The 25,462-nt window shown below is 39.3% G+C and overlaps 1 protein-coding gene across 1 annotated transcript in view; it reads right to left on the reverse strand.

Moving 5' to 3' along the window:
* The window catches only part of HMCN1 (hemicentin 1), a 264,205-nt gene that overhangs the window by 142,095 nt on the left and 96,648 nt on the right, over positions 1–25,462 (reverse strand). The window contains 15 exon segments of the mRNA XM_032226793.1: positions 4,023–4,177; positions 5,179–5,302; positions 6,473–6,620; positions 7,867–7,997; positions 8,228–8,422; positions 9,880–9,975; positions 12,524–12,680; positions 12,682–12,797; positions 15,265–15,285; positions 15,288–15,391; positions 18,439–18,613; positions 20,888–21,014; positions 21,016–21,042; positions 22,142–22,206; positions 22,209–22,253. Coding sequence (XP_032082684.1) covers positions 4,023–4,177; positions 5,179–5,302; positions 6,473–6,620; positions 7,867–7,997; positions 8,228–8,422; positions 9,880–9,975; positions 12,524–12,680; positions 12,682–12,797; positions 15,265–15,285; positions 15,288–15,391; positions 18,439–18,613; positions 20,888–21,014; positions 21,016–21,042; positions 22,142–22,206; positions 22,209–22,253 — 1,686 coding nt within the window.

A 25,462-nucleotide genomic window follows, 5' to 3' on the forward strand; every position in this document is an offset into this window, starting at 1 on the left:
GTGTGTGTGCGCACGCACACACACATATACATATACATGTACATATGCAATGTTTTATAAGGAGAAATTTTCTTCAAATACATATTTTTCAGTTCATTACTAAACCTTTGATTCTGCTTTTGATTAATTTTGTTTGACAGCTAATGCCAATCCTTTACATTTTAACTTTAGATATTGATTTTCTCTTAAAATATGTGGTTACTGTGTTTTATGTGGTTTTAATTTTGTGAGCTAGTCTGAGACTCTTTTCTTCCAAAGAAAATGGGGCATATATTTCTTTAAAAATAAGTGAGTGAGACAATGAGACAGAAACATGGCACACACACACAGAGAGAAGTCACATATCCAAGTCTTTATAAAATTTAGAGTAGAGATTTGAGATCTTTTGATGAGCTCCAGTTGACCAAATATGATATCTTTCTAATTATAAGGGCCAAGTACTATAAGAACATGTACACATGTAAAAGCAGTTTAATTTTTTTTTTAAAAAAAAGAAGTCTTGATAGTCACTGCATTGCTAGCCAACTCAGTACCTTAAAAAGAAAACAGCTTTACTAAAGACTTTAAATTTCACCCAAGAAACCTCATGTGACTTTAAAAACCAGAAGTTTTTAAAGCACCCTGATGATTTCAATATGTTTTGAAATCCGGAACTAGACACCCTTGCTCTTCAAGCAAATATATGCTCTTCAAGCCTATAATAATGATTGTAAACTAATCATTTGCAGATGCTTGTAAATGACATTCACAGCACACTCATATGGTGTAATAAACAAGTTTCCAAATGTGATTGCTGATGGTGGAAATGTATTCATGCTAACTACAACCTATGCTTCCAGAATGACTAAAACCCAACCTGTGATAGGTTTCAAAGATAACATACAGTCAGGTGTATTGGTTGGCAAAGAAAACCATGAATGTATTCAAATGTACGGCATATCTAGCAATAGCAATAGCAATAGCAGTTAGACTTATATACCGCTTCATAGGGCTTTCAGCCCCCTCTAAGCAGTTTATAAAGTCAGAATATTGCCCCCACAGTCTGGGTCCTCATTTCACCCACCCCGGAAGGATGGAAGGCTGAGTCAACCTTGAGCCGGTGAGATTTGAACCGCTGAACTGCAGATAACAGTCAGCTGAAGTGCCTGCAATACTACACCCTAACCACTGCGCCACCTCGGCTCCTCTAGGTAAGGGGATACTTTAGCCAACTAATCTAAGCGATTTTCCATACCCAATTTGAACAGATCTTCAGAGTCATCTACTCTGATGCAGAAAGGAACAGATTTTTAAGAGAAATATGAGTGAAAAAGAGCTTGAAGTTGAACACTTCCAAATATCTTTTATTAATTTACGTATATTCAGAATGCGGCATTTCGTAGGTATTATTTGAAGAAAAATTACACGGTTTAAAGTAGCCTGTCTATTATGTCACATATAAATGTAACAGAAGTTACCTGCTATTTAGTATTGAAAATTCTTCCTTTTTTATTTTCCTTGGTTTTATCTGGCCTCAGGGATATACCAGTAATAAATAAATTTTGAAGGCAGCTAACAAAACGAAGATAACACTTATCTGGGTGTCAGATAATTTCTGAATTAGTGTATTTGGAGTTTAAGATACTGGGGAAAGTAATTGGAAATACAACCTCATCCAAGTTTAGTTCTATTTTAAGTGCTATAAAGAGCCAAGGTGGCGCAGTGGTTAAATGCAGCACTGCAGGCTACTGCTAGATCAGCAGTTCAGCGGTTCAAATCTCACCGGCTCAGGGTTGACTCAGCCTTCCATCCTTCCGAGGTGGGTAAAATGAGGACCCAGATTGTTGGGGGCAATATGCTGACTCTCTGTAAACCGCTTAGAGAGGGCTGAAAGCCCTATGAAGCGGTATATAAGTCTACTGCTATTGCTATTGCTATAACATCTGGTCAGCTTGTATTACATAGACTTTCTCCCCTACAAATTGTTTCCCATTTTGTTCTCTTGTCTTTCATTTATTTCTCCATACTTCCATAAAGCCTTCATGCATAATGACAGTTATGGCCTATCCTTCACTATTCTGGCAGTCCATCACTGGTCTCTTGTTTCAATGACTATACAAGATTCAAAATGTTCTATCTAGGTTCTATCTTAGCCAAACAACAGGTACCATTCATTACTGCTATTCTCTTCTGCCAATTTTTCTTTTTCAGGTTATGCTCACTAATCCTGGGAATTTACCAATCCACTTTAATCTTTCATTAATCACAAAAGGAAGGTAAAGCTTTGTTTTCAGTAAAATTCAACCTGGAAAAGGACACAGGAAGTAAGAATTCAGACTAAGAGAAATAGATTCACTTTAAAGAATCACCATAATGATTTAGTACTCTTCATGTGCTTTACCCAGTTGTTTCTAAGCTTTGTCTATCCGTGCCAAAAATTATCTTCAGTCACATCAGTGTGACAGTCATCACTAGGAGCCAAGCTTCAAAAAAAATCCACATGCAAACATTTTCAGATTGTGGATTTATAAATCCAGTGAATCCATCTCAATTGTCTCCACAGGGATTTATTCATCTTCAGAAATAACTTCTGGTTCCGGTAAAGAGTTAAAAAAAATTCAAGCCTTTCAACAGGTCTATAAATCAAATATTTTCTCTCATTTCCTCTTGTGGCTCTGGTAATCCACCTTCCAGATTTTGTTTTACAATTATTATGTAAACAAGACAGAATTCCCACACAAGGATCCTTCTATTCACTCTTTCAAAAAGAAAAGCTGTTTCTTTCCATTTAAAGGTTTTAATCTCTTTAGTTCCTCAACTTTTGGCAAGGTAAACAAAAATCAGTAAAATGCTCAAATTTCTAAACATTATAATTCCAGAAATAACTAAAATCACCAAAAAGAAAACACTTATCTGTACCTGAAAGAATCTCTGTTTGACTGAAGAAGAAATTGTAATACAAGAAATGTATTGGAAATTAGAAAGAACAGTAAATTTACGCTACACACAGTTGCAAATGTGATGGTCACTCAGTTCTTCTGTCTATCGGGGAAACCTTCATTTCTGCAACTTGGTCATAAAGAGGACAGTCCAAAGGAAAAATGAGTTAATTTCAACTTTCTACCTTAAATACAGAGGAAGAAAAAGCGTGGCACGACAAAACCGCGGTCCACTAAAGCGTGCCCGATTAAAGAGCGTACCTGACGTCATCAGCAGCGCGACAAATACGACCGCGGAAAAAAAAGGGCGCTTTAAAAAGCGCTTTTAAAGCAAGCCGATTCACATAAAGGTAAGGGTTAGGTTTAGGGTTAGGGTTAGGTTAAGGGTTAGGGTTAGGTTTAGGGTTACGTTAAGCGTTAGGGTTAGGTTTAGGGTTAGGTTAAGGGTTAGCATTAGGTTTAGCGTTAGGTTAAGGGTTAGGTTTAGCGTTAGGTTTAGCGTTAGGTTAAGGGTTAGGCTTAGGGTTATGTTTAGGGTTAGGTTTGGGGGGTTAGGTTTAGATTTACGCGTTAATTTTAAGTTTACCGCTCACAGCGTGCTGTTTTCGTCACGCTGTGATGACGTCACGTACGCGCTTTCGGCGAGCGCACTTTAGTCTACCGCGGTTTTGTGGTGGAACCAGAAAAAGGCCCCCCCTCCAGTAACAGGGGGTGAAACAAACAACCGAAAAAGGGATAAAATCAACTCTGAGAAGTCTTGTTTCTGAAGTTCCAATTCCAAATTTTCACAATGAAAAAAAAATATACAATGGGGTTTTCTAGACTAAAGATCCATTATAGCAATAGAACCTCTGATATAATCATTAGCATGTTTATCAATAACTGTATTTTTCTTTTAAGCGTTATTTCTTACGGTGATCAATTTTACAGTTTCTACAATAAAATGAATGTAAAGGCACAAGTGAATGAATAAATAAATGTTGTCAGCTGAAGGAACTTTTTGATTCATCTTCTGTCGGAAGAAATTGGGGCACAGGGGCTGCTGTCATATTTATTATCACCATGCCTTAAACAGATGTGCAATGCATTTTTTTAATAACTCACTGTGGATTATGAGTTTGAGTTCCTTAAACTGTTTTCCTGCAGAATTGGTTGCACTGCATTGGTAGCGTCCTTTGTCAACACTTCGAGAACTCTTTATTTGAAGAATCTGCCCTTTGTCCAAAACCTCAATATTAGGATCACCTAAAAAGAGGGGCCTGGTGGGGGGAAAACACCTTAAAATGGCATCAATTTAATAAAATGTTTGTAAATAAAGCTTGCATACTGAAAGGTACAGTACAAAGTAAAATAATATCAAAATTTACCCTGTGGAAAATCCTGAGTCAGTGGTGTGTTGCTCCCAGTTCGGCCCAGTTTGGCCGAACCAGTAGTAGCGGTGACAGGATGCTCCGCCCACTTGCCCCAATGCTTCTACACATGCACAGAAGCACCGCGAACAAGTGCGCGCAGGAGTGCGCCATAGCCAATAGTGGAAAAAAAATGACAACCCACTGCTGTCCTGAGTAATCCATTTTTGGGGGGAAATATAGAACCTAATTTGTAAATTCGTAATTTAATGGGTTTATATGCCGCCCAATCCCAGGGGGACTCAGGGCGGCTTACAAATACGAATGAAATAAAAAATAACATAACAGGGGGAGAATACAAACATTAACAAACAGTTTAAAAACCCAACATACATCCGGTTTAATTGGGGGTTGAACCTGATTTGAATCAGCAACCCCAGGCCTGCCGGAACAGCCAGATTTTGGTGGCTTTTTGGAAGGCCACGAGAGTGGGGAGGGTCCGGATCTCTGCTGGTAACTCATTCCACAGAGCCGGAGCAGATACAGAAAAGGCTTTCCCCCGAGGGGTCGCCAGTCGGCATTGTCTGGCCGACGGCACCTGGAGGAAGCCTAACCTGTGAGTTCTTATTGGACGTTGTGAGGTGCGTAGCAGAACAGAATATATAAGATTTTTTCAGTTTCATTAACAATTAATCTAGAAAGTGATAATGTGAGGAGAGTACCCTATGCATGGAAGCCAACACTGTTCCAAGATTTTGACCTTCATATGAATTTCTTTTTACTTAAATTAATTCTTAAAACATGGTACAAAGCCAAAGAAAAGGATACCAACTTTACTACATTGAGGGGAAGCAAGCTTCTTATTTTCCATCTATAAATCATGTGAGAAAAGTTTAAGAATTAGCCCTTACTTGCTATCTTTGAACCACTGGATGATAGGAAATGGAGACCCACTGACTCTGCATTCTAAAGTTGCCTGTTGGCTGAGGATGACTGAAAGTTCATTGGATCCAGCATCTCTTATAATGGGTGGGACTAGAGGAAAGAGACAATAAGAGACATCAACCAAGGGCAATAATTAAATAGGAAGCCCTATTAAAATACTCCAGAGTGCTTTTAGAAAATGAAAAGTGGAAGCTAATCCTGGAATAATAAACTCTTTTCCTTTCTTTCCACACCTAAATACATATTAAATACCAACTTATAGTATCCATGTTAGCATTTCACTGTGGAAATAGGCAATATAAAGCTATTTTCATTCTAGGTTGACATTTGAATAATGATAATTTTGGGATTAATTGCAACGAGCAGTTTCTACCCATTGCACAGTACAAAGTATTGTACACAGTACATAAATTAATGATTGTCATCATTAATTTATGGAATGAATTGGAGCAGTGAACCAGGAAAATTGCAATGGTGGCTTTCAAAAAATTTTGGGACCTCTTCTGTAGGTGTGGCCTGCTTTTACGGGTCCACTGGTGGAACCTCTTCTAACCGGTTTGGTAGATTTGATGAACCGGTTCTACCGAATAGGTGCGAACTGGTAGGAACCCACCTCTGGAAAATTGGCTCACAGAACTGGTTATTTCTGGAATTTTAGGAATGATTAATAGAGCATTAAATAATCTAAAAAGCCTAAATCATGGATAGTCAACCTTTTTATATCTACCTGCCCACTTTTGTATCTCTGTTAGTAGTAAAATTTTCTAACCGCCCACCGGTTCCACAGTAATGGTGATTTATAAAGTACGGAAGTCAATTAAATTAAAAAAAGGAAAGTGCTTCAGGATTGGACAAAACCCCTACCGCCCACCATGAAAGCTGGAACGCCCACAAGTGGGCGGTAGGGACCAGGTTGACTACCACTGGCCTAAATAATGCTACTTCAAGGTTCATATCATTTCAAACATCCAGGGTTAAAAACTATACAAAGCAAGTACAAATAATCTGGAGTCCTGATTCATTCTCTTAGGCTTAAGCGTGTTGCTCTCTTGTCCTTTTAATGGGTCCATATCACATCAAAATAATAATGCAAGATAATAAGGTTAGTCAGTTATTTATAATATATTTTAAAGACTGTATGAGAGTTAATTTACTACTGAGTACTTCATGCTTGTATTGCATACCTAAGCATATAATTCCGAAATGCTAAGGGCACTTTATATTTAATTTCATATCATAATCATAGTTAAATGTACCAACCTTGCACATCTATGGTGAAAAATTTCTCTGAACTCCCAGCTATATTGGTGGCTTTGCATGAATACTGGCCAGCATCATCAATTGCAACTTTAAGAAGTTTCAACAATTTTCCCTTTTCCAAAATTTGTAAACTGATGCCCTCCAGAACCTGAAAAGATTCAGGAACAATTGAGGTTATATCTGCTAAATATACCAGATAATTGTGAGTGCTTAATTAGACAAGCTTTATAACATACCTTGGAACCTGGAGTAATAACAGAAGCTAAATAACAATTCCTATTTGGGAATTACCATAAACCTCTGGGCTTTGACAGGATAGATTCTTCTGGGGAAGCCACAGGAAATGAAGAAGAGAGTTGTCTGCCTCTCGTATTGCTCTTTTAATGGGATAATTATGAAGGCAGCAGGCTTGAACTCCAAACTATTAATGTTTGGAGTTACAGCAACTTATCTAATCCCTTCAACCTATTCTTGAGATCACAAAATGAGTTTAGGAAAATGTCCATTCATGCAGAAAATTTCACGGTTAGCAGAAGTTGCAACCAAGATCTATTCTCTGGATACTTGAATGTTGTTTTGTCTGCAGCTATTTTTGAAAAACAAAATCCTTCTTTGGATGGAAAGCCTGCACCTCTGATGGGAAAGTGTTGTGGCCCAGCAGGAGCCGTTGGAGATGCCACCAGACTCCATCAGCGAGGGGCCCTATGAGTCAGCTCTGAAAGATATGGAGGACCCTGGACAGGGTTCCGACTCCGAGCAGGGCGCAGAGAGGCTGGTTGGCCACCAGGAGGCACCTGAGCCTTGGACCAGTGGGGAGGAGACAAGGGAGTGTTATCCTGACGTAATGCATTGGAGCAGTGAGGAGGAGACAAGGGAGTTGGTCCTGGATGCCTGGCAATGGAGGGCTAATAGGCGTAAAGAACAGTTACATAGTTACAGAAGATAATTGAATTCAGCTGGTGGTAATTAGGCTCCTCTCAAGACTACAAAAGGAATGACTTTCCACACGCTCGTCGCAGGAGTCAACGTATTTACTAGAGCTGGAGAAGCTATCGTGGCTAGCTTGGCAGTCTATGTGTTAATAAATTCTTGAAGTATCTTTGTCTCGACGGGCTTTGGTGAATAAAGGGGCGGTCAGAACAGGAAAGTATTTTTATACAGCTTTAGTCAGGGTTATAGGAAGAAAAGAGGTTCAGTATTATTCCTATATGAGATTGAATCAAAATAATATTCCATTCATGTGTAACTCAGTCTGGTTTTCTTCATACGTTTGAAATGCTGCCAGCCTCATTACGTATCAAAAACCTAACAAAAATATTCATACTTTTTATCTCATGCTTTCAGCTAAATTTCATCATTAATCTAAGAAAATAAAGAATAGCATCTTAGTGTACCTGCACATCATCTTTATACCAAGTGATGATTGGAAACGGATCACCAGATACCTCACAGTACAGACCCAAAGGCTTGTTAATGGTCATAGATGCATTGGTCACTTCGTCTTGATCTTTGATTTCAGGAGGGACTGCAAGCAAAGTAAATACTTAAACAAAGTCGCTTATTTGTATCGTTGATTTTATTTCAATATTCTCAGTCCTTTTAGTTACTTGGCTTTTGCATGTGCAACTTCAAAATAGTTCATTTTTAATTTTTATTTTAACACAGCTAGTGTCAATATTTTAATTATACCTCAATTATCACTTTCTAAAATTTAGAATGAAGTAACATTAACCCCTAGCAAAGGGGTTAGTTTACCATAAACTTTCAGGCTGTAGTTTATTTCTGTGTTTCCAGCTTCATTGATGGCTGTGCAGATATATTTTCCGCTGTTGTATGGTGTGACAGAGGCAATGACCAGCAAAGTTCCATCTTCCAAAATTGAAATCCCAGGTTCATTGCCCATAAGCTCCCTGTTGTTATGTAGCCATTTTATCACAGGCTTTGGGGTACCTATATCATAAAACAAAGGGTTCTAAATATTCCACTTCATTTGAAGTAAAAAAAAAATAGATTGCATTTCAGAATAACATATTTAATAGTTTTCAACAACGCAATTCAAGAGCCTCTGAACTGGCTCAGACCTCCTCCCCAAAAAGAGAGAGAGCCGAGGTGGCGCAGTGGTTAAATGCAGCACTGCAGGCTACTTCAGCTGACTGCAGTTCTGCAGTTCGGCTGTTCAATCTCACCGGCTCAAAGTTGACTCAGCCTTCCATCCTTCCGAGGTGGGTAAAACGAGGACCCGGATTGTTGTTGGGGGCAATATGCTGACTCTGTAAACCGCTTAGAGAGGGCTGAAAGCCCTATGAAGCGGTATATAAGTCTAACTGCTATTGTTAACTGCTAAAAACTCCTCAAAATTCCTATACCTTGCCATGCTTGAAATAGCAGATAGAATTATCTACAAATTGCCTCTCTACATTCTCCATTATATTTGTTATTTCAACAAGTGGCACTCATTATTATCATATGCAGCAGAATATAGCAAACTGGCTATTAACACAGCAAATCAGCTTTAAAATATTGGAAAAATAATCAAACTTTGGTGGCGTGATCCAACGTTTGGCTTCTGCCTGCAGGGTAGTATTAATTTATTATTTTAAAAATAATAATAACACAGTCATCGTAGCCAAGTGATTATTGTAAAAGATGGAAGGCCTAATCCACCCATCCCAAGAAATTAGTGAAGTGCCGATTAATTAATTCAAAGTGCTGGTTATTAACTATCAAACCCTGTATGGCATAGGACCTGGATCTCAGAGAAACCATTTATCTCCAACTATTTCTGTCTGCTGAGGTGGTGCAGTGGTTAGGGTGCAGTACTGCAGGCCACTTCAGCTGACTGTTATCTGCAGTTCAGCGGTTCTAATCTCACCGGCTCAAAGTTGACTCAGCCTTCCATCCTTCCGAGGTGGGTGAAATGAGGACCCAGACTGTGGGGGCGATATGCTGACTCTGTAAACCGCTTAGAGAGGGCTGAAAGCCCTATGAAGCGGTATATAAGTCTAACTGCTATTGCTATTGCTTAGTATGTTCCAACAGCATGAGTGTGCTCCAGGTCACATTGTCATCTTGTAGCATCTAGGAAGCATTCCTCCTCTATTATGGCCCCACCATCTGGAACAGCATACGCCCAGAGATAAGGATGCCCTCTCTGCTGGGGTTCCAGAAAACCTGATTTCAAGATTTTGAAATGGGCCCACTTAGATTATTTTATTCTGAGTGATTTAATCTGGGCTGTCTGTATGGGTCAGTTGTTTTCAATTGTTTTTGTGTTTGCGTTCTTAGTCCATTAAAGTTGGGTACCAAATAAATGTAATTAAACAAGAAATAATAAAATCATCAGGTTACAAAAGTCAACGTTCTCCAAAATGGAAAGTCTCCACTTAGCAATTTATGGTGCTCTGTACCTTTGACGGGACATGGGAAGGCAATTTGTTCTTTTGCTACTCTTTCTTGAAATGGAGAGTTGTATGGTGGATCACGTGCTCCAACTGTTGGAGGTTCTAATACAAAATGAACAGAATATGAACTTTATTTATACTATTGGGTAGGTTTCCCAAATTCCATTTTATAAACCTTTGAAATGTTCAAAATGGCATACATTTAGACACACACACACACACACACACACACACACACAATATAATATAAATTTTAACTATTAGAGAGCCGAGGTGGCGCAGTCGTTAGGGTGCAGTACTGCAGGCCACTTCAGCTGACTGTTATCTGCAGTTCAGCGGTTCTAATCTGACCGGCTCAAGGTTGACTCAGCCTTTCATCCTTCCGAGGTGGGTGAAATGAGGACCCAGACTGTGGGGGCGATATGCTGACTCTGTAAACTGCTTAGAGAGGGCTGAAAGCCCTATGAAGCAGTATATAAGTCTAACTGCTATTGCTATTAAAATTTCAATATATATTATATATAATATATTACATTTTTGTTTACTTGGTTCAGAGGCTTCATGGTATGCTAAGGAAACTCTGAGGAAAAAAAAACTTTTCTGTGTACAAATATCAAGAAACAGAAGCAACATCAGGTAAATCATAATTCACTGTTATATTCCTCAGTATATTTGGAGATAAATTAAGAATTTTCCCAGAAACTGAATTTTTACCTTTCTGTTGCAATCTACTGATTAGCAAATCAGAGAAGGAATGATACCCTTCTGTTATTCCTATCGACTACCATAGTCAGATTTAGATACTTAAATCCTGCTAAAGTGAAATGTTTTTTAATATTGCCATGATTTTATCCTTACTGACATAAAATTAAATATTTTTTTTCAATGAACATATCTAACTTTATATATGATGGTGGCCATCCTTCTCTTCTGTCATAACTACCAACACAATTTGCTTCAGGGTGTAATAAAAACTTCCACTGAAAGTTGGGAATTTGGAGAAAGCAACTAAGGGTAGATAGCATTAGGTAAAGTGGTAGTCTGACTGTATGAAATTGCCTATGTCAGATATAATTCCTAATATCAATAGTTAATCTTCCAAGAAAGACACCTCTCATTTACTATCCGGTTTCCCTGAAAATAAGGCCTCCTCAGATAATAAGCCCAATCGGGCTTTGAGCGCATGTGCTAAAATAAACCCTTCCCCCAAAATATTGCAACACAGCAGCAGCCATGAGGTGACCACACTCACCACCTCCTGCACCTCAAAAATAATAAGACCTTCCTAAAAATAAGACCAAGCGCTTATTTCAGGGATCAAAAGAAAATAAGACCCTGTCTTATTTGTGGGGAAACACAAATAAGTTCAGTTCACCTACTTTAATGCGGAACTGTAAATGTTCTTATATTCTACAAACAATTGCATTGAATTCTAGCAAACATGAACTCCTGTTAAGCTTTTGTTGTCAATTTCCTTTTACTTTATTTATGTTTTATGAATGTTTTTAGAATACGGATTGGAGGAGAAATCAACCAAAAAATAAATAAACTTACTTCAGGATTAGTTGGTGGTTTACAATTATAATTCAATTGCCATAACTAAAAATTTCAAAACAGAGTTAGCATATCTAATTTTGCATTTTTGAAGCAATGGAAAAAGTGAATTCTGTGTCTTTAGAGTTTTCCATTAGATTCATTATAATAAAAATATATGTATTGGAAAATATACGCAGACATATATATGTGTACAGAGACAGAGATAGAGATATATAGACATTTGACTGGTTGAAAAAAAATCTCTGCTATGTCTGATTGTATGTGTGTGTATGTATGTATGTGTATGTATGTGTGTGTGTGTGTGTGTGTGTGTGTGTGTGTGAGAGAGAGAGAGAGAGAGAGAGAGAGAGAGAGTATGTGTGTATGTATGTATGTATCTATGTATGTATGTATGTATTTAGTGTCACAACCCCTGGTATGCCCAAATGTGGGAGGAAGCTAACTGCTTCCATTCTCTGTCTATCGGCTCGTCACAAGAGACCATCATGACAGAGACCCAATATGGACATTTGGACTGAATATAACAAAGGCAACAGTAAAAATATTGGGTTTCTGTCGTGATGGACTCTTGTGACGAGCCGAAGGACAGATGATGGAAGCAGTTAGCTTCCTCCCATAATTGGGGCTTACCTTGGGTTGTAAAAAAACTAATATATATATTATATATATATGTGTGTGTGTGTATGTATGTATGTATGTATGTTATATTTATGCTGATAAATAAATAAAGGGAGACTAGTATAGATCTATTTCAAGCTATTTAGCTCTCATCAGCTAGCCATACCCTTGTTGGGAATCGAACCTGTGCTCTATTGCCTCTCAGGCAGATGTGTTAACCATTGAGCTACAAAGCTCGACTCCTTATCAGCCAGCCAGGGTGAGAGGTATATATTTAAAGTCACAACCCCTGGTATGCCCAAATATATATATGCAGTAGTATATTCTCCCTTAATGTTATACGTATGTGTTTTAATACTCTTAGTAAAAGCAAAAAAAAAAATCTTATCCAATCATTTGCTGTAAGTATAAACATAACCTCTTTTAAAAAATGATAATTCTTCTTATGCACTTTTCACTATAATGTTAATATTACCTTGAACTTGGATCATTATCTCAGCTTCATCATGACCAGCAATATTACTTGCCACACATTTATAGATTCCAGCATCTGAAAGCACAACTTTGATGATACTCAGTGTTCCATCCAGAGAAGAAGCATATTGTTTGTTGTCTATCAAAAAGGGGTTGTTGATCTTTAAGCCAAGTAATTCTTGGAGATGGGATTCCTTGAGCACTGCAATGTATATCAATTCTATTACCAACCTTTGCTTTAATCACTCGAGGCCCAGGTTGTATCTTTGGAGGAACTAAGTAAAAAATAACAACAACAATAATAAATTAATACAGAAAGATTTTAGATGATCATTCAGTAAAACATGAAGAACACAACATAGCACTTGGCCCCTACATATTTAAAGATATTTACATACACTCAATGCAATCATTCAAATAACCTAAATATTTCTTTATCAATACAATACCATACAAGCCACCCAGAGCCATTTGATAGTGAGGTGGGCAGCATATAAGTTTAATTAATAAATAATTACCATTTCCAAAAACTTCCAGAAATATTTGCAAGACATAAACTTACAAGACTTGAGGAATAGTTAAAAATCATTAAAGAAATTACCCATGAATTTGTGTTAAATCACTGAAAAAATTACCTTCTGATGAGTTAATTTATACGAATAAATGTTAAATAACTGACCTTTAATGATTAGGTAAAATTAATGATTTCCTTCTCCCGTCATGTCTGACTCTAGGACACAGTGTTCATCTCTGTTTCTTGGCCAAGGGAGCCAGCATTGACCAAAGACATTTTCCATGGTCATGTGGCCAGCATGGCTATATGCTAAAATGTAAATTGTGTTACCTTCCTGTTGTGGCTCAGCAGAAGCCGTTGGAGCTGCCACCAGACTCCGACAGCGAGGGGCCCTATGAGTCGGCTCTGGAGGACCCTGGGCAGGGTTCCGACTCCGAGCAGGGCGCAGAGAGACTGGTTGGCCACCAGGAGGCACCTGAGCCTTGGACTAATGGGGAGGAGACAGGGAGTGTGATCCGGACATCAGCAGTGAGTTGTTCCTGGATGCCCGGCACCGAAGAGCTAATAGGTGTCAGGAACAGTTGCGCAATTACAGGAGGTAATTGCACTCAGCTGGTGGTCATTAGGCTCCTCTCCAGACTATAAAAAGCTACTTGTGCAAACGACCCTCTTTGCAGGATCGAATGTCGGAGAACATTGTTAGAAGCTTGGCAGGCTGGATTGCTGCCAAGCTTATCTGTGTTTATTGCTGTCCAAGTTTGTCTGTGCTGGGTTGCTGCCAAGGACCTATCTGTCTGTTAATTAAATGCCATAACTTATCTCTGGCTCGGAGTGTGCTTTGGTGTGGAACGATGGGTCAGAACATCTTCCCATCAAAGTGGATACCTGTTAACCTATTCACATTTGTATGCTTTCAAACTGCTAGGTGGGCAGGAACTGGGGCAAGGAATGAGACCTAACCCCATTGTCCAGGGCTCAAGGCTTGAGCCTGGGCTGTCATCTTTCCAGCATCTTTAACCATTGAGCCATGGCACCCCATTTTAAATTTAAGAGCCGAGGTGGCGCAATGGTTAGGGTGCAGTACGGCAGGCCACTTCAGCTGACTGTTATCTGCAGTTCAGCGGTTCTAATCTCACCGGCTCAAGGTTGACTCAGCCTTCCATCCTTCCGAGGTGGGTAAAATGAGGACCCAGACTGTGGGGGCGATAGGCTGACTCTGTAAACCGCTTAGAGAGGGCTGAAAGCCCTATGAAGCGGTATATAAGTCTAACTGCTATTGCTATTGCTAAATGATTATCTTTTGAAAAAATGCATATTATTATAGAGGTGCGGATCTTTTTCATTTAATGAGCACAGATCGTTCCTGTAAACTGTGGCCAAGCAGCAAGTCTTATTTAGGCTGTTGAGATCTATGAGAAGCTATTATGTTACCCAAGAAGATTCAGAATGTCAGCAAATAGGAGCAATGGGTAGTTTCTGGAGTCTTGTGGAAGGCGGAAATTAAGAAAGATAATGGAGGTTGTGAATGGGTTGCGGGTATCCATGGTGCAGGGAGTGGAAAAGTAGTGCATTGCACTGAGAAATGTTTTTAAAAAATTAACTCTCCACTGCATAATTTTGTGTGGCAAACAAACACTAAATTGATTTACTGGGCCAAAGACAGATTGAAAAAAATATTTAAAAATAAAGTTCTGATATTATTACTAATCTTCTCCCCTAAGCACATCCATCAAAGATAAAGAACAGCCTCGGGATTCCTCATGCCCCAATCCAATTTGATTCCGATGCCAGTAACCTTAGTCATATTTAATTAAGTTAATATTATTTGAGTTACTAATTCATTCAATACCAGTGGTGGGTTTCAAAATTGTTGGAACCTACTCTGTGGGAGTGGCTTGCCACTCATGTGACCGGATATGAAATTATGAATTAGTACTTAGGTCAGTCCAAGTAGCTATTCAGAAACTCTGGCATTGAAGCATGCAAGTCTTAAAGCTGTCAAGTTACAAGATCCTTGCCAGTGGTGGGTTTCAAAAAATTTTGGAACCTCTCCTGTAGGTGTGGCCTGCTTTCCGGGTCCACTGGTGGAAACTCTTCTAACCAGTTCGGTAGATTTGACGAACCGGTTCTACCAAATAGGTGTGAACTGGTAGGAACCCACCTCTGTTCAATACCTATTATTAATTTAATTTAATTCAATATTTATTATCGAAAGTAGAGATTCTTACCATGTACATTTAGTTTTATTTTTTGGTTGCATTTCCAGCAATATTTGTGGCCACACAGATGTACAAGCCAGTGTCTGATACCAATGTCTCAGTAATCTTCATTGAGCCTGAAGAGAGTAGAGTATGTCTGGGGAGGAAATACAGATGACTATAAATATTTATAAGAACATGAAAGTCTCTTACAGGAGCATTAATAATAATTGTTGCACATCAAAGAGCATCTGTTCAGTATTACTTTCGTACAGACAAAATCTTCCATTTTCCCCCTTAATTGCTCTTGCCCTCTGACTTCTTCATTCTGCATAGCTGAGGAATGAAGTAAGAATCAACAGTCCGCAGATTTCATTTCAAATCCAGTTAACAACCAAGTTGGAGGCATTTTCTGTCCTCTTTTACATTTTTTAAAAAAACGCATAACTCCAAGATACCAAAACAGTATATATGCTAGGGATTCAAAGGTTGCTGTGATGGTCTCTATGAAAAACCAAACCAATCAGAAATGGTGCCTTTGGGATGATACTCTCCGAGTCAGAGGTGGGTTCCTACCAGTTCGCACCTATTTGGTACCCGGAAAGCAGGCCACACGTACAGAAGAGGTTCCAACAATTTTTTGAAACCCACCACTGGTCCTTGGATATGATTATTCTACACTATCATGCTCATATTTATAAAACTCAGTGCCTCTGTGAAAGGTAAGGATGACTACTGCGTTTGTGGTGCAATCAGAACATTGTGTGTGTTGAAGTTGTTTTAACGCAAACCAAAGATGCCTTTTAAAAAACAAGTTTACATCCTATTCTTATGCATGCCAGTGCTGTGTGTGAGGTAATTTAAGGTGGTTCTGACAAGTGTCGGCGGCATCTTCATATCTGGTCACATGGGCGGCAAGCCACTCCCATCTGGTCACATGGGTGGCAAGCCACTCCCACAAAGGAGGCCACACCCACAGAGTAAGTGCGAACAATTTTTGAAACCCACCACTGTCTCTGACCTGCAGAATTCCTTTCAAAAGATTATTTATTCTATTTTATTTTATCATGGTTTTGAATTTTATTTTTGACAATTTTAAAATAGTTGACTGTATCAGCTTATTTTTAACCATTGAATGCTGTAGCAATACTGCGAGCGCTCATTGTATTCTGTGCATATTTCCATTAACCAATAACAACAGCCCCCAAAAAAATCAAATGACAAATAAATTTAATGGATCCTCGTGTATTCTTAAATCATGCATATTTATTAAATCTAAAGATAATAAGGGAAGAACTAGGGGAATTGTGTGGACTCATAAAGACAAAGGAAGACTATCGTGTTTCTGTCAACTGCAATGCTACTTTATAATGAAGAGTGGACCGTACATTTTGTAAGTCAATAAATGCATATTACACTGTCACCATGGAAACTTTGAGTTGATGAAGAAAGACCCAGGAAGCTTTCTAGTTTTGTGGGGAAGAGAAGGATTGGCAGAGTCTGGGGAGGAGTCAAAAGAGGAATCAGACTAGATTCTTACAAATGATCTAAATCCAATCTCTCTTGAATTATGTCAACTCTTATCTAGTGCCAAAAGGGAACAGTACATGAAAAACCTCCCATCTATCCTGCAAGGTAGAACAGATCTGTTAATGCCTTAATCAAATTAATTGCCTATCAGTGACTACCAACATTCATGCTGCCAAACTCAGTCCTCTCTCATCTCCAGACTGAACGAACTCTTTCTTAAACGATTCAAGATAAGAAAGGGGAAGAAGTAAGAAATACCATCAGCAGACATCACTTCTAATCACCCCTTTAGTGATCCAGTTCTTACAATGGATGTGTTGTTAAAAACTCAACAACACGGCAAGATGTCAGCAAGCTACATGGCTTCGTTATGGATTTCTGAGATAAGCCAAAAGCTCCAGGCCTTTTGATGCTTCCTCACAGATATTCAGAAGATATTCTTTACCAGAAAAAAAAGTATTTTCAAAGGGAGTCATAGAAGGAGGAGGAGGAGGAGGAGGAGGAGGAGGAGGCAGGAGGAGGAGGAGGAGAGAGAGAAGAGAGAGAGAAGAAGAGAGAAGAGAAGAAGAAGAAGAAGAAGAAGAAGAAGAAGAAGAAGAAGAAGAAGAAAGAAGAAGAAGAAGAAGAAGAAAGAGTGGTGGAGAGGTAGGGAAGAAGAAAGAGGTAAGGGAAGGTGGGTAGAGGGGAGAGAAAAGAAGAAGAGGAGGGAGGAAGAGAAAGAAAGAGAAGAAGAGAAGGTAGGAAGGAGAAGAAAAGGGTAGGAGTAGGGAAGAGGTAAGGGAAGGAAGAAGGGGATGGAGATGAGCAAGGAAGGAAGTAGAGAAGGAAGGGAGGGAGAAAAAAAAGAAAACGGGTGGTGGTGTCGTAGCAGGTGCGAAGGATGGTAAACAAAGCATTTTAAACTATATCTTGTAACCTTTCAAATGGATAATAATAATATAAGAATGGCAAAGAAAAAGAATAATTATGTGAATGTATATCTATAATCTGTATGTAAGAGAACAAATGACAGTAAAAATATATAGCATAATATAGGTGAATAATATTTGGTTATAAGTAGCTAAGTTTAAATAAATAAATAAATGTACATACAAATGGAACGAATAAGGAGATTATGAATGAAAGATAGAAATGTATAGAAGGGAAAACATCAACTGCAAAGAAACCGATTCGGAACTCCGGTATGATATACGATGGAACTTGTTCCTATGTGTTTTAAGTTATGGTTTGTTTTTGTTGATGTGCTTATGTGTTTAAAATTTTAAAAAAATATCACAAAGGGAGTCATACAGAGGATATAGATCTGAAAGCAGCATTCTTGATAAATGTATCTGTTATCTTTTTAGTATTCATTCTATAATGTAATAGATTACAAGGATGATGGAAATTACAGTCTACAGTATATGGAAACTACAATTTAGCACACCTAGAAATCACGTTGTGAAAGGACTCCAAATGATTGCTTAGGATACTGGCATATACTACACATATTAAATGCCCATTATCCTTTAAATAGGTAGGGACTGAATCAAAGTGTAATATGAATGCTCAATTCTTGGCGATATTAATCATCCATACAAAGGCCAGAGTTTTCTAGCAGCCTCTGATCACATCAGTGAGACAACTTGTCTAGAAATTCAAACAAAGTAAAGTAAGAAATGATATAAAACTTACCGTGGAGAAAATGGAGAGATAAGCTGCATTTCTTTAGCCCAGGTGATTATCGGGGGTGGTAAACTTTTCACTTCACAGGGAAGTGTCACTTCTTCCCCAGCTGTTACTGACATCTCAATTGGGTTCTCTGATGAACTTCCTTGCTGATTTCCAGGTCTGGAAACTCTTGGTTTTACTAAAACAAAACATGCAGATTACATTATTAACTCGCTCCTGCAACAATATCTCATTTTAGGTTAGTGGGTTAACTCCAATTGTTCTGTAAGCAAAACAGCTCACTCTTTCCATCCTTCTGTCCCCTCTTCTACTTACACAACATAAACTTTCCAAAGGGTCAAGGCCACTTTTAACAAAGGAGGATATGTTGTATAAAGTTCCAGTACAAGAGGAGAGAGGATATTCGCCTGAACTCACAGCTCCTGTGCCAACAGAACATTCCCAATAAATGTGGACATTATTACAAAAGGCAGTTGCGGTCAGACATAGCACATGGGAAGATGAGATGAAATACTATTTATTGTTCCAAGGTCACCTCAATGAATCTAACTCCAAATATAGATTTTAGTCAAAACTTCCTGTTAGTATGGACACTTACTTTCAGAGTGGGAGTAAATGTAGGAAGGAAGGAGGGGTAAACCACACAGTTATCCTACAATGGTCTTCTGAAAGGGATCCTGGTTATGCAGGGATAACCTATAAAGGTTTTATCATAATAGACATTATAGCAAGAGCTGCTGTAAAAGTTATAGCAGAATAGTAGGGAAAGAGGCCTATACCCATTGAAGCTAAATCACATCAACTGGTTCAATGAACAGGAGGCAGAGTTATCATGAAATGGTTCTTGTAACCATTTTAGCTCCAAATTATTACTGATATTGGCAGTTCTTTTTATTATTATTTTTTATTTTATACACATAAGCACATCAACAGAACACATAAACACAAAAATGGTTAACAAAAATAACCACATAACTTAAAAACAAATAGGAACAATAAGTTCCATCGTATATCATACAGAAGTTCCGAATTGGTTTCTTTGCAGTTAGTGTTTTCCTTTCTATAAATTCTATCTTGCGTTCGTAATCTCATTACTCATTATCCATTTTATATACATATTCTTTATTTATTTATACTTAGTACTTATGATCAAGTATTATTTACCTATATTGTGCTTTATATTTTTTACTGTCATCTATTCTCTTACATGCAGTTATAGGTATACATTCACATAGTTATTCTTTTCTTTGCCATTCTTATATTATTATTACTCCATTTAAAAGGGTATAAGGTATAATTTGGAATGTATTATTTACCATCCTTCACACTTGCTATGACACCACCTTTTCTCTTTCTTTTCTTTTCTCCCTCCCTTCCTTCTCTACTTCCTTCCTTCCTCCTCTCCTTCCCTTCTTCCTCCCTTACTTCTCCCCTATCCTACCCTCTGTCTTCTCCTTCCTACCATATCTCTTCTTTTCTCTCTTCCTCCCTCCTCTCCTTCTCTTTCTCTCCCCCCACCCACCTCTCCTCACTCTTTCTTCTTCCCCTACCTTCCTCCACATCTCACCTTATTTTCTCTTTCTTTTCTTTTCTGATATTGGCAGTTCTGTATAGAATAGGGATGCTCAATATTTTAAGGCCGAGAGCCATATTATCTTTGATGGCATACTAAAAATAATGTTACAAAAGAAGGCAGGCAGGACAAAAAATAAATGGGGTGGACTGGAGCAACAATTAGAAGGGGCTTAACTTGCATTTAAATTAACATTATAATTTGATTACAAACTATATAAATTCCCCACTGCCTCTTCTTAATTGCAGATGGTTTGCAACTTCTAGATCAGTGGGGGTTTCAAAAATTGTTCGAACCTACTCTGTGGGTGTGGCCTCCTTTCTGGGAGTGGCTTGCCGCCCATGTGACCGGATGGGAGTGGCTTGCCACCCATGTGACCGGATATGAAGATGCCGACGACACTTGTCAGAACCGCCTTAAATTACCCCACACACAGCACTGGCCTGCATAAGAATATGATGTAAACTTGTTTTTTAAAAGGCATCTTGGTTTGCGTTAAAACAACTTCAACACACGCAATGTTCTGATTGCACCACAAACGCAGGAGTCACCCTTACCTTTCACAGAGGCACTGAGTTTTATAAATAGGAGCATGATAGGTGTAGAATAATCATATCCAAGGACCAGTGGTGGGTTTCAAAAAATTGTTGGAACCTCTTCTGTAGGTGTGGTCTGCTTTCCGGGTCCACTGGTGGAACCTCTTCTAACCGGTTCGGTAGATTTGACGAACCGGTTCTACCGAATAGGTGCGAACTGGTAGGAACCCACCTCTGTTCTAGATGGTTCTGTTTCCTGGTTTCAAAGGCTATTTACAGACTTGAGAGTTTAGACTGAGCCCACTACTTCATTCTTAGAGAGATTACACTCATGTTTCCTTACCATAGACTGTCAGCTGTACTTTCGTGTGGCATAACTGCATTGGTTGCAGTGCAGATGTATCCCCAGACTCCGCACCTCCCGGAGAAACCACATAAAGACTTCCATCAGACCCAGCGGAATACATTAAAACTGCTGGGAGGAATCATTTCTCCTTTCTGTAAAAAAAGACAGTAAAATAAAAATGAACTTTTTTATGGAACATGAAGTAAAAACTGCACAGTATGTCTTAATAATGGTCTGTGTAACTCAGCATCTTCACAGCTTGCCTCAAAGTCACAGTCTCATTTTTGCTTTCTTTTAAAATTACAGAGTTCGCTGTTATTACTTACTGGCTCAGTTACATTAAGAGTTCCTCAACTGTCCTTTGAGAATTGTCCTCCTTTTACACTGCTTTAAATCTATAGCTCTGAAAAGTACATGCTAAACTACATTTAACAATTAGACAAGCTTAATCTGAAAGCTTGCATCATTGTCCAAACTAACAGACTAAGTGGAGGCAGCAAAACTTAGTTAGATGCCTTAAGATAGCATTCTTGACCATTATGCTTTCTCAATGTGTTGGGACTATTAAATGGTGGCACACGCTGTCTAGACAGAGTGTAATCTGTTGTAGCCCAGCAGGTGCCGTTGGAGATGCCACAGACTCCGACAGCGAGGGGCCCTCTGAGTTGGCTCTGGAGGATGTGGAGGACCCTGGACAGGGTTCCGACTCTGAGCAGGGCACAGAGAGGCTGGTTGGCCACAGGAGGCGCCTGAGCCTTGGACAGTGGGGAGGAGACAAGGAGAGTGAGCCAGAGCCAGTAGTGAGTTGTTCCTGGATGCACACCATCGAAGAGCTACTAGGCATCAGGAACAATTACGCAATTACAGGAGGTGATTGCACTCAGCTGGTGGTCATTAGGCTCCTCTCCAGACTATAAAATGACTCCTTGTGCATATGCCCTTCTTTGCAGAAGTCAACGCAGGATTGAATGTTGGAGGACATTACTGTGAGCTTGGCAGGCTGGATTGCTGTTTATGTTGCCTGAGTTTGTCTGAGTTGCTGCCAAGGTCCTTATCTGTTTGTTCTGCTTGGCTTTCAGCCACCGAGGTTTTGGTGTCTTGCTATTAAAGTACATTCCAGTTAAGCTTGTCTCAGCATTCGTTACTGGATGGAGGAGGGGGTCAGAACAGTAATCTATCAATATTTTAAGTACATAAAAACAGCCAACTCATTAAAGTTCCCAGTTCAGTTGATCAAAACATTGCAATTACCTTGGACCATATGATGGATGGCCTAGGAACTCCACTGGCTTTGCAAGGCAACGTAACTGGGACATCTCTATAGTACTGAAGATCTGTTGTCCATGCTGAATTATGGGTGGAACTGAAAACACAAATATGCAAGTATCTTACAAATCATTTCTTGTTAGATGTTATTTTACATGTGTGATGTTGCTGTTCATTATAAGGCATAATCTATTAACACAGATAGCCCTCATAGTTTTTTTTAAGTTTCAGTCTTTTTACGTATGGAAGGTATAGGTAATGTAGTCAACAGTCAATGATGTGATGAAAAATACTCAGACTCTCTGTTCCACTTGACTTTTTAAAAAGATTATTTTAATTACAAATATTAAATAAGAAGCTGGCACACTGCTAAGTATCATCTTCTTACACCATATTTGTATCTATGTAAAATTGATTTCCACAAAGATACAATGGGATGTCAGAAAGAATGTGAGTAGATCTGTTAGTTCACCTTTTGATAAAAGGTTTTTGTGAGTGGCTGTGTCCCCTTGGCAATCATTTCACAGCCAAACAAATCTCCCTTGTAGCCACTTCATAAGTGTACTTGTAATGTCTTCTCAAAAGTCCCTAGGTTCCAAAGATGGCCATTCCTGCATTATGCCTTATATTTAGATTAGACAACAAGGAATAGCTTCCTTTGTCTCTCACACAAAACTTAATAACAGATTTGTTGGTTTAGGTTTCCTGATTCCCTAAGCCAGGAGTACAGGGGGGGACCTCCTCATGAAGCCCATCCTGGAAGTGGCAGGGAAAGACATCAGCCACTGTTTCGACCCCAAGACCAGAGACATACAGACGCACATCAATCCACTCGTGGGCTGCCTCAAGTACTACACACCCCAGGGCCGGTTTGTGCACATCCCGCCACCTCTTCCGCTCGGACTGGGCCAATGATTTTGGGGTGGCCCGGTGGAAAAATCCTATGTACGAAATGGGCACCTTGTCTGTCGTTGTAAGCCGCCCGGAGTCATCCGGGATTGGGCGGCCTATAAATTTAATAAATGAATTTAATTTAATAAATGAATGAAAACCCGGAACATTCGGATCATCAACACGCTGACTTCTTTTGGATACAAATAATTTTTCTTTCACGTAGCTGTTTAGCACATTCTGCATGCATAAGAACTTTAACAGACATACACATCTCATCTGCCTTTCATGAGCAGCTGGAATCAGTTTATTACCTTCAGCATTCCAACGAAACTCCTTAGCTATACTTACCCTATGAAATGAGACATTTACATAATATACGGTTGTGTTGGATCTATTTGTAATTGAAAACACAGAACTTAGTGAAGACTTATTTCTTTATTCCACAAACTATCTCTTACTAATCTAATCAAATCTTTGTATAGACAAAGACCAGCAGAACACTACTTATTATGATGATGCCGAATATGAGAATAAGAGATGACCATAGACTATAGTTCTATAGCAGAGGTGGGTTCCTACCAGTTTGCACCTATTCGGTAGAACCGATTCGTCAAATCTACCGAACTGGTTAGAAGAGGTTCCACCAGTGGACCCGGAAAGCAGGCCACACCTACAGAAGAGCTTCCAAAATTTTTTGAAACCCACCACTGGTCCTTGGATATGATATTCTACACTATCATGCTCATATTTATAAAATTCAGTGCCTCTGTGAAAGGTAAGGATGACTACTCTTTGTGGTGCAATCAGAACATTGCGTGTGTTGAAGTTGTTTTAACGCAAACCAAAGATGCCTTTTAAAAAATAAGTTTACATCATATTCTTATGCATGCCAGTGCTGTGTGTGAGGTAATTTAAGGTGGTTCTGACAAGCGTCGTCGGCATCTTCATATCCGGTCACCTGGGCGGCAAGTCACTCCCATCCGGTCACATGGGCGGAAAGCCACTCCCAGAAAGGAGGCCACACCCACAGAGTAGGTTCGAACAATTTTTGAAACCCACCACTGTTCTATAGTGAGGTTTAATGTATTTCTTATGTCTTTCAGGGAAAAGAGGAAAGATAGCAAACAGGGAACCAACTGAAGCAGGCAAAATTGCAGAATGTAGGAGTGGAAATTTTGCTTTCCATTTCATCTGAGTGTTTATCTCTTTTATTATCCTATGAACACTGTAGGACGCATCAAGAAGAGATGGATTGAGTAAAAACATGCACTTCGATGAGCTGCATGATGGTGTTCTATCCATTTCGGTATTCACTTGAAAGCAATATCTCAAGGATTAAATTCCGGTCCTAGTAATGTCAGATCTTGTTCCTCATCAACTAGCAGGCTACTGGCAGATTATAGATCAGGCCATTGCTCACTCATCTGAACTGATCATTTGCAGAGTTTTTAAACTTAGTGTGCAATTTCAGTGACAATCTACCAGTGACGTGCGGTGAGCTTTATGGCTGGGGAGGCAGCAATTTTTTTAGACTTGTGGACTTCAACTCCCAGAATTCCACAGCCAGACATGCTCAGTTCCAATTTAAAGTGACAGCATTTGTTTTTCTCCTTTGCTAAATAAGTTTTCCATTCTTTTTCTTCTCCCCCCTCCTCCTCCCTCTCTCCCTCCCTCCCCCCTCTCTCAAACAGACAAACGCACAGAGAAGTTGGATCCCTTGTCACTCATTCACTCTCAAACAAACACAAAGACAGAAGTTGGATTGGATATATTTTCCAATGGCTTGAAAGCAGCTCCTCTGCATACCACCCCCCCCCACATTCTCCTGCTGCCTTCCGATCTAGCCTTTGATTGCAGGTGGAGCCACGTTGCCTTTTCAAACTTGTAATCAGTGAACTGGGCTTATATACTTTTATCCAGCTGTGTGTGTGTGTTGTGTGGTGTGTGTGTGTGTGTGTGTGTGTTTGAAAAGGCAACGTGGCTCTGCATGCAATCAAACTTTTTGAATTCCTCCCCCCTCCCCCACACCCCACCTTTTCCAGCTGTTTCAGAGAGGATTTCAACTCTCTTTTGCCTGCCCTCATGAAAAAAAAAAACCTCTAAAAATGCCTCTACAGGAGAGAGAACCACGCCTCCTTTCATAAGGATTTTTCGCCTTTTAACCCTTGCTTAACTCTGCTCAAGTGATCATAAAGCTAGTAAAGGAGGCCCGTAGTTCTCTCGCCTCCCCTGCAGTTAAGCACTAAGCAGAGTCATCCACTGCGACTCTGTCAGCAACTACCTCAGCCTTTTTCCTTTTAATTTTTCTTTTCTTTTCAGGATGACAGTGGTGAGGCCCCTCCTCCCCTGCCTCCCCGACTGCATCCCTGCAACTACCAATCATCGTGGGATGACTAGAGTACTAGTGAATTC

The sequence above is a fragment of the Thamnophis elegans genome, chromosome 11 (assembly GCF_009769535.1).
Source record: "Thamnophis elegans isolate rThaEle1 chromosome 11, rThaEle1.pri, whole genome shotgun sequence".
Classification (NCBI taxonomy): domain Eukaryota; kingdom Metazoa; phylum Chordata; class Lepidosauria; order Squamata; family Colubridae; genus Thamnophis; species Thamnophis elegans.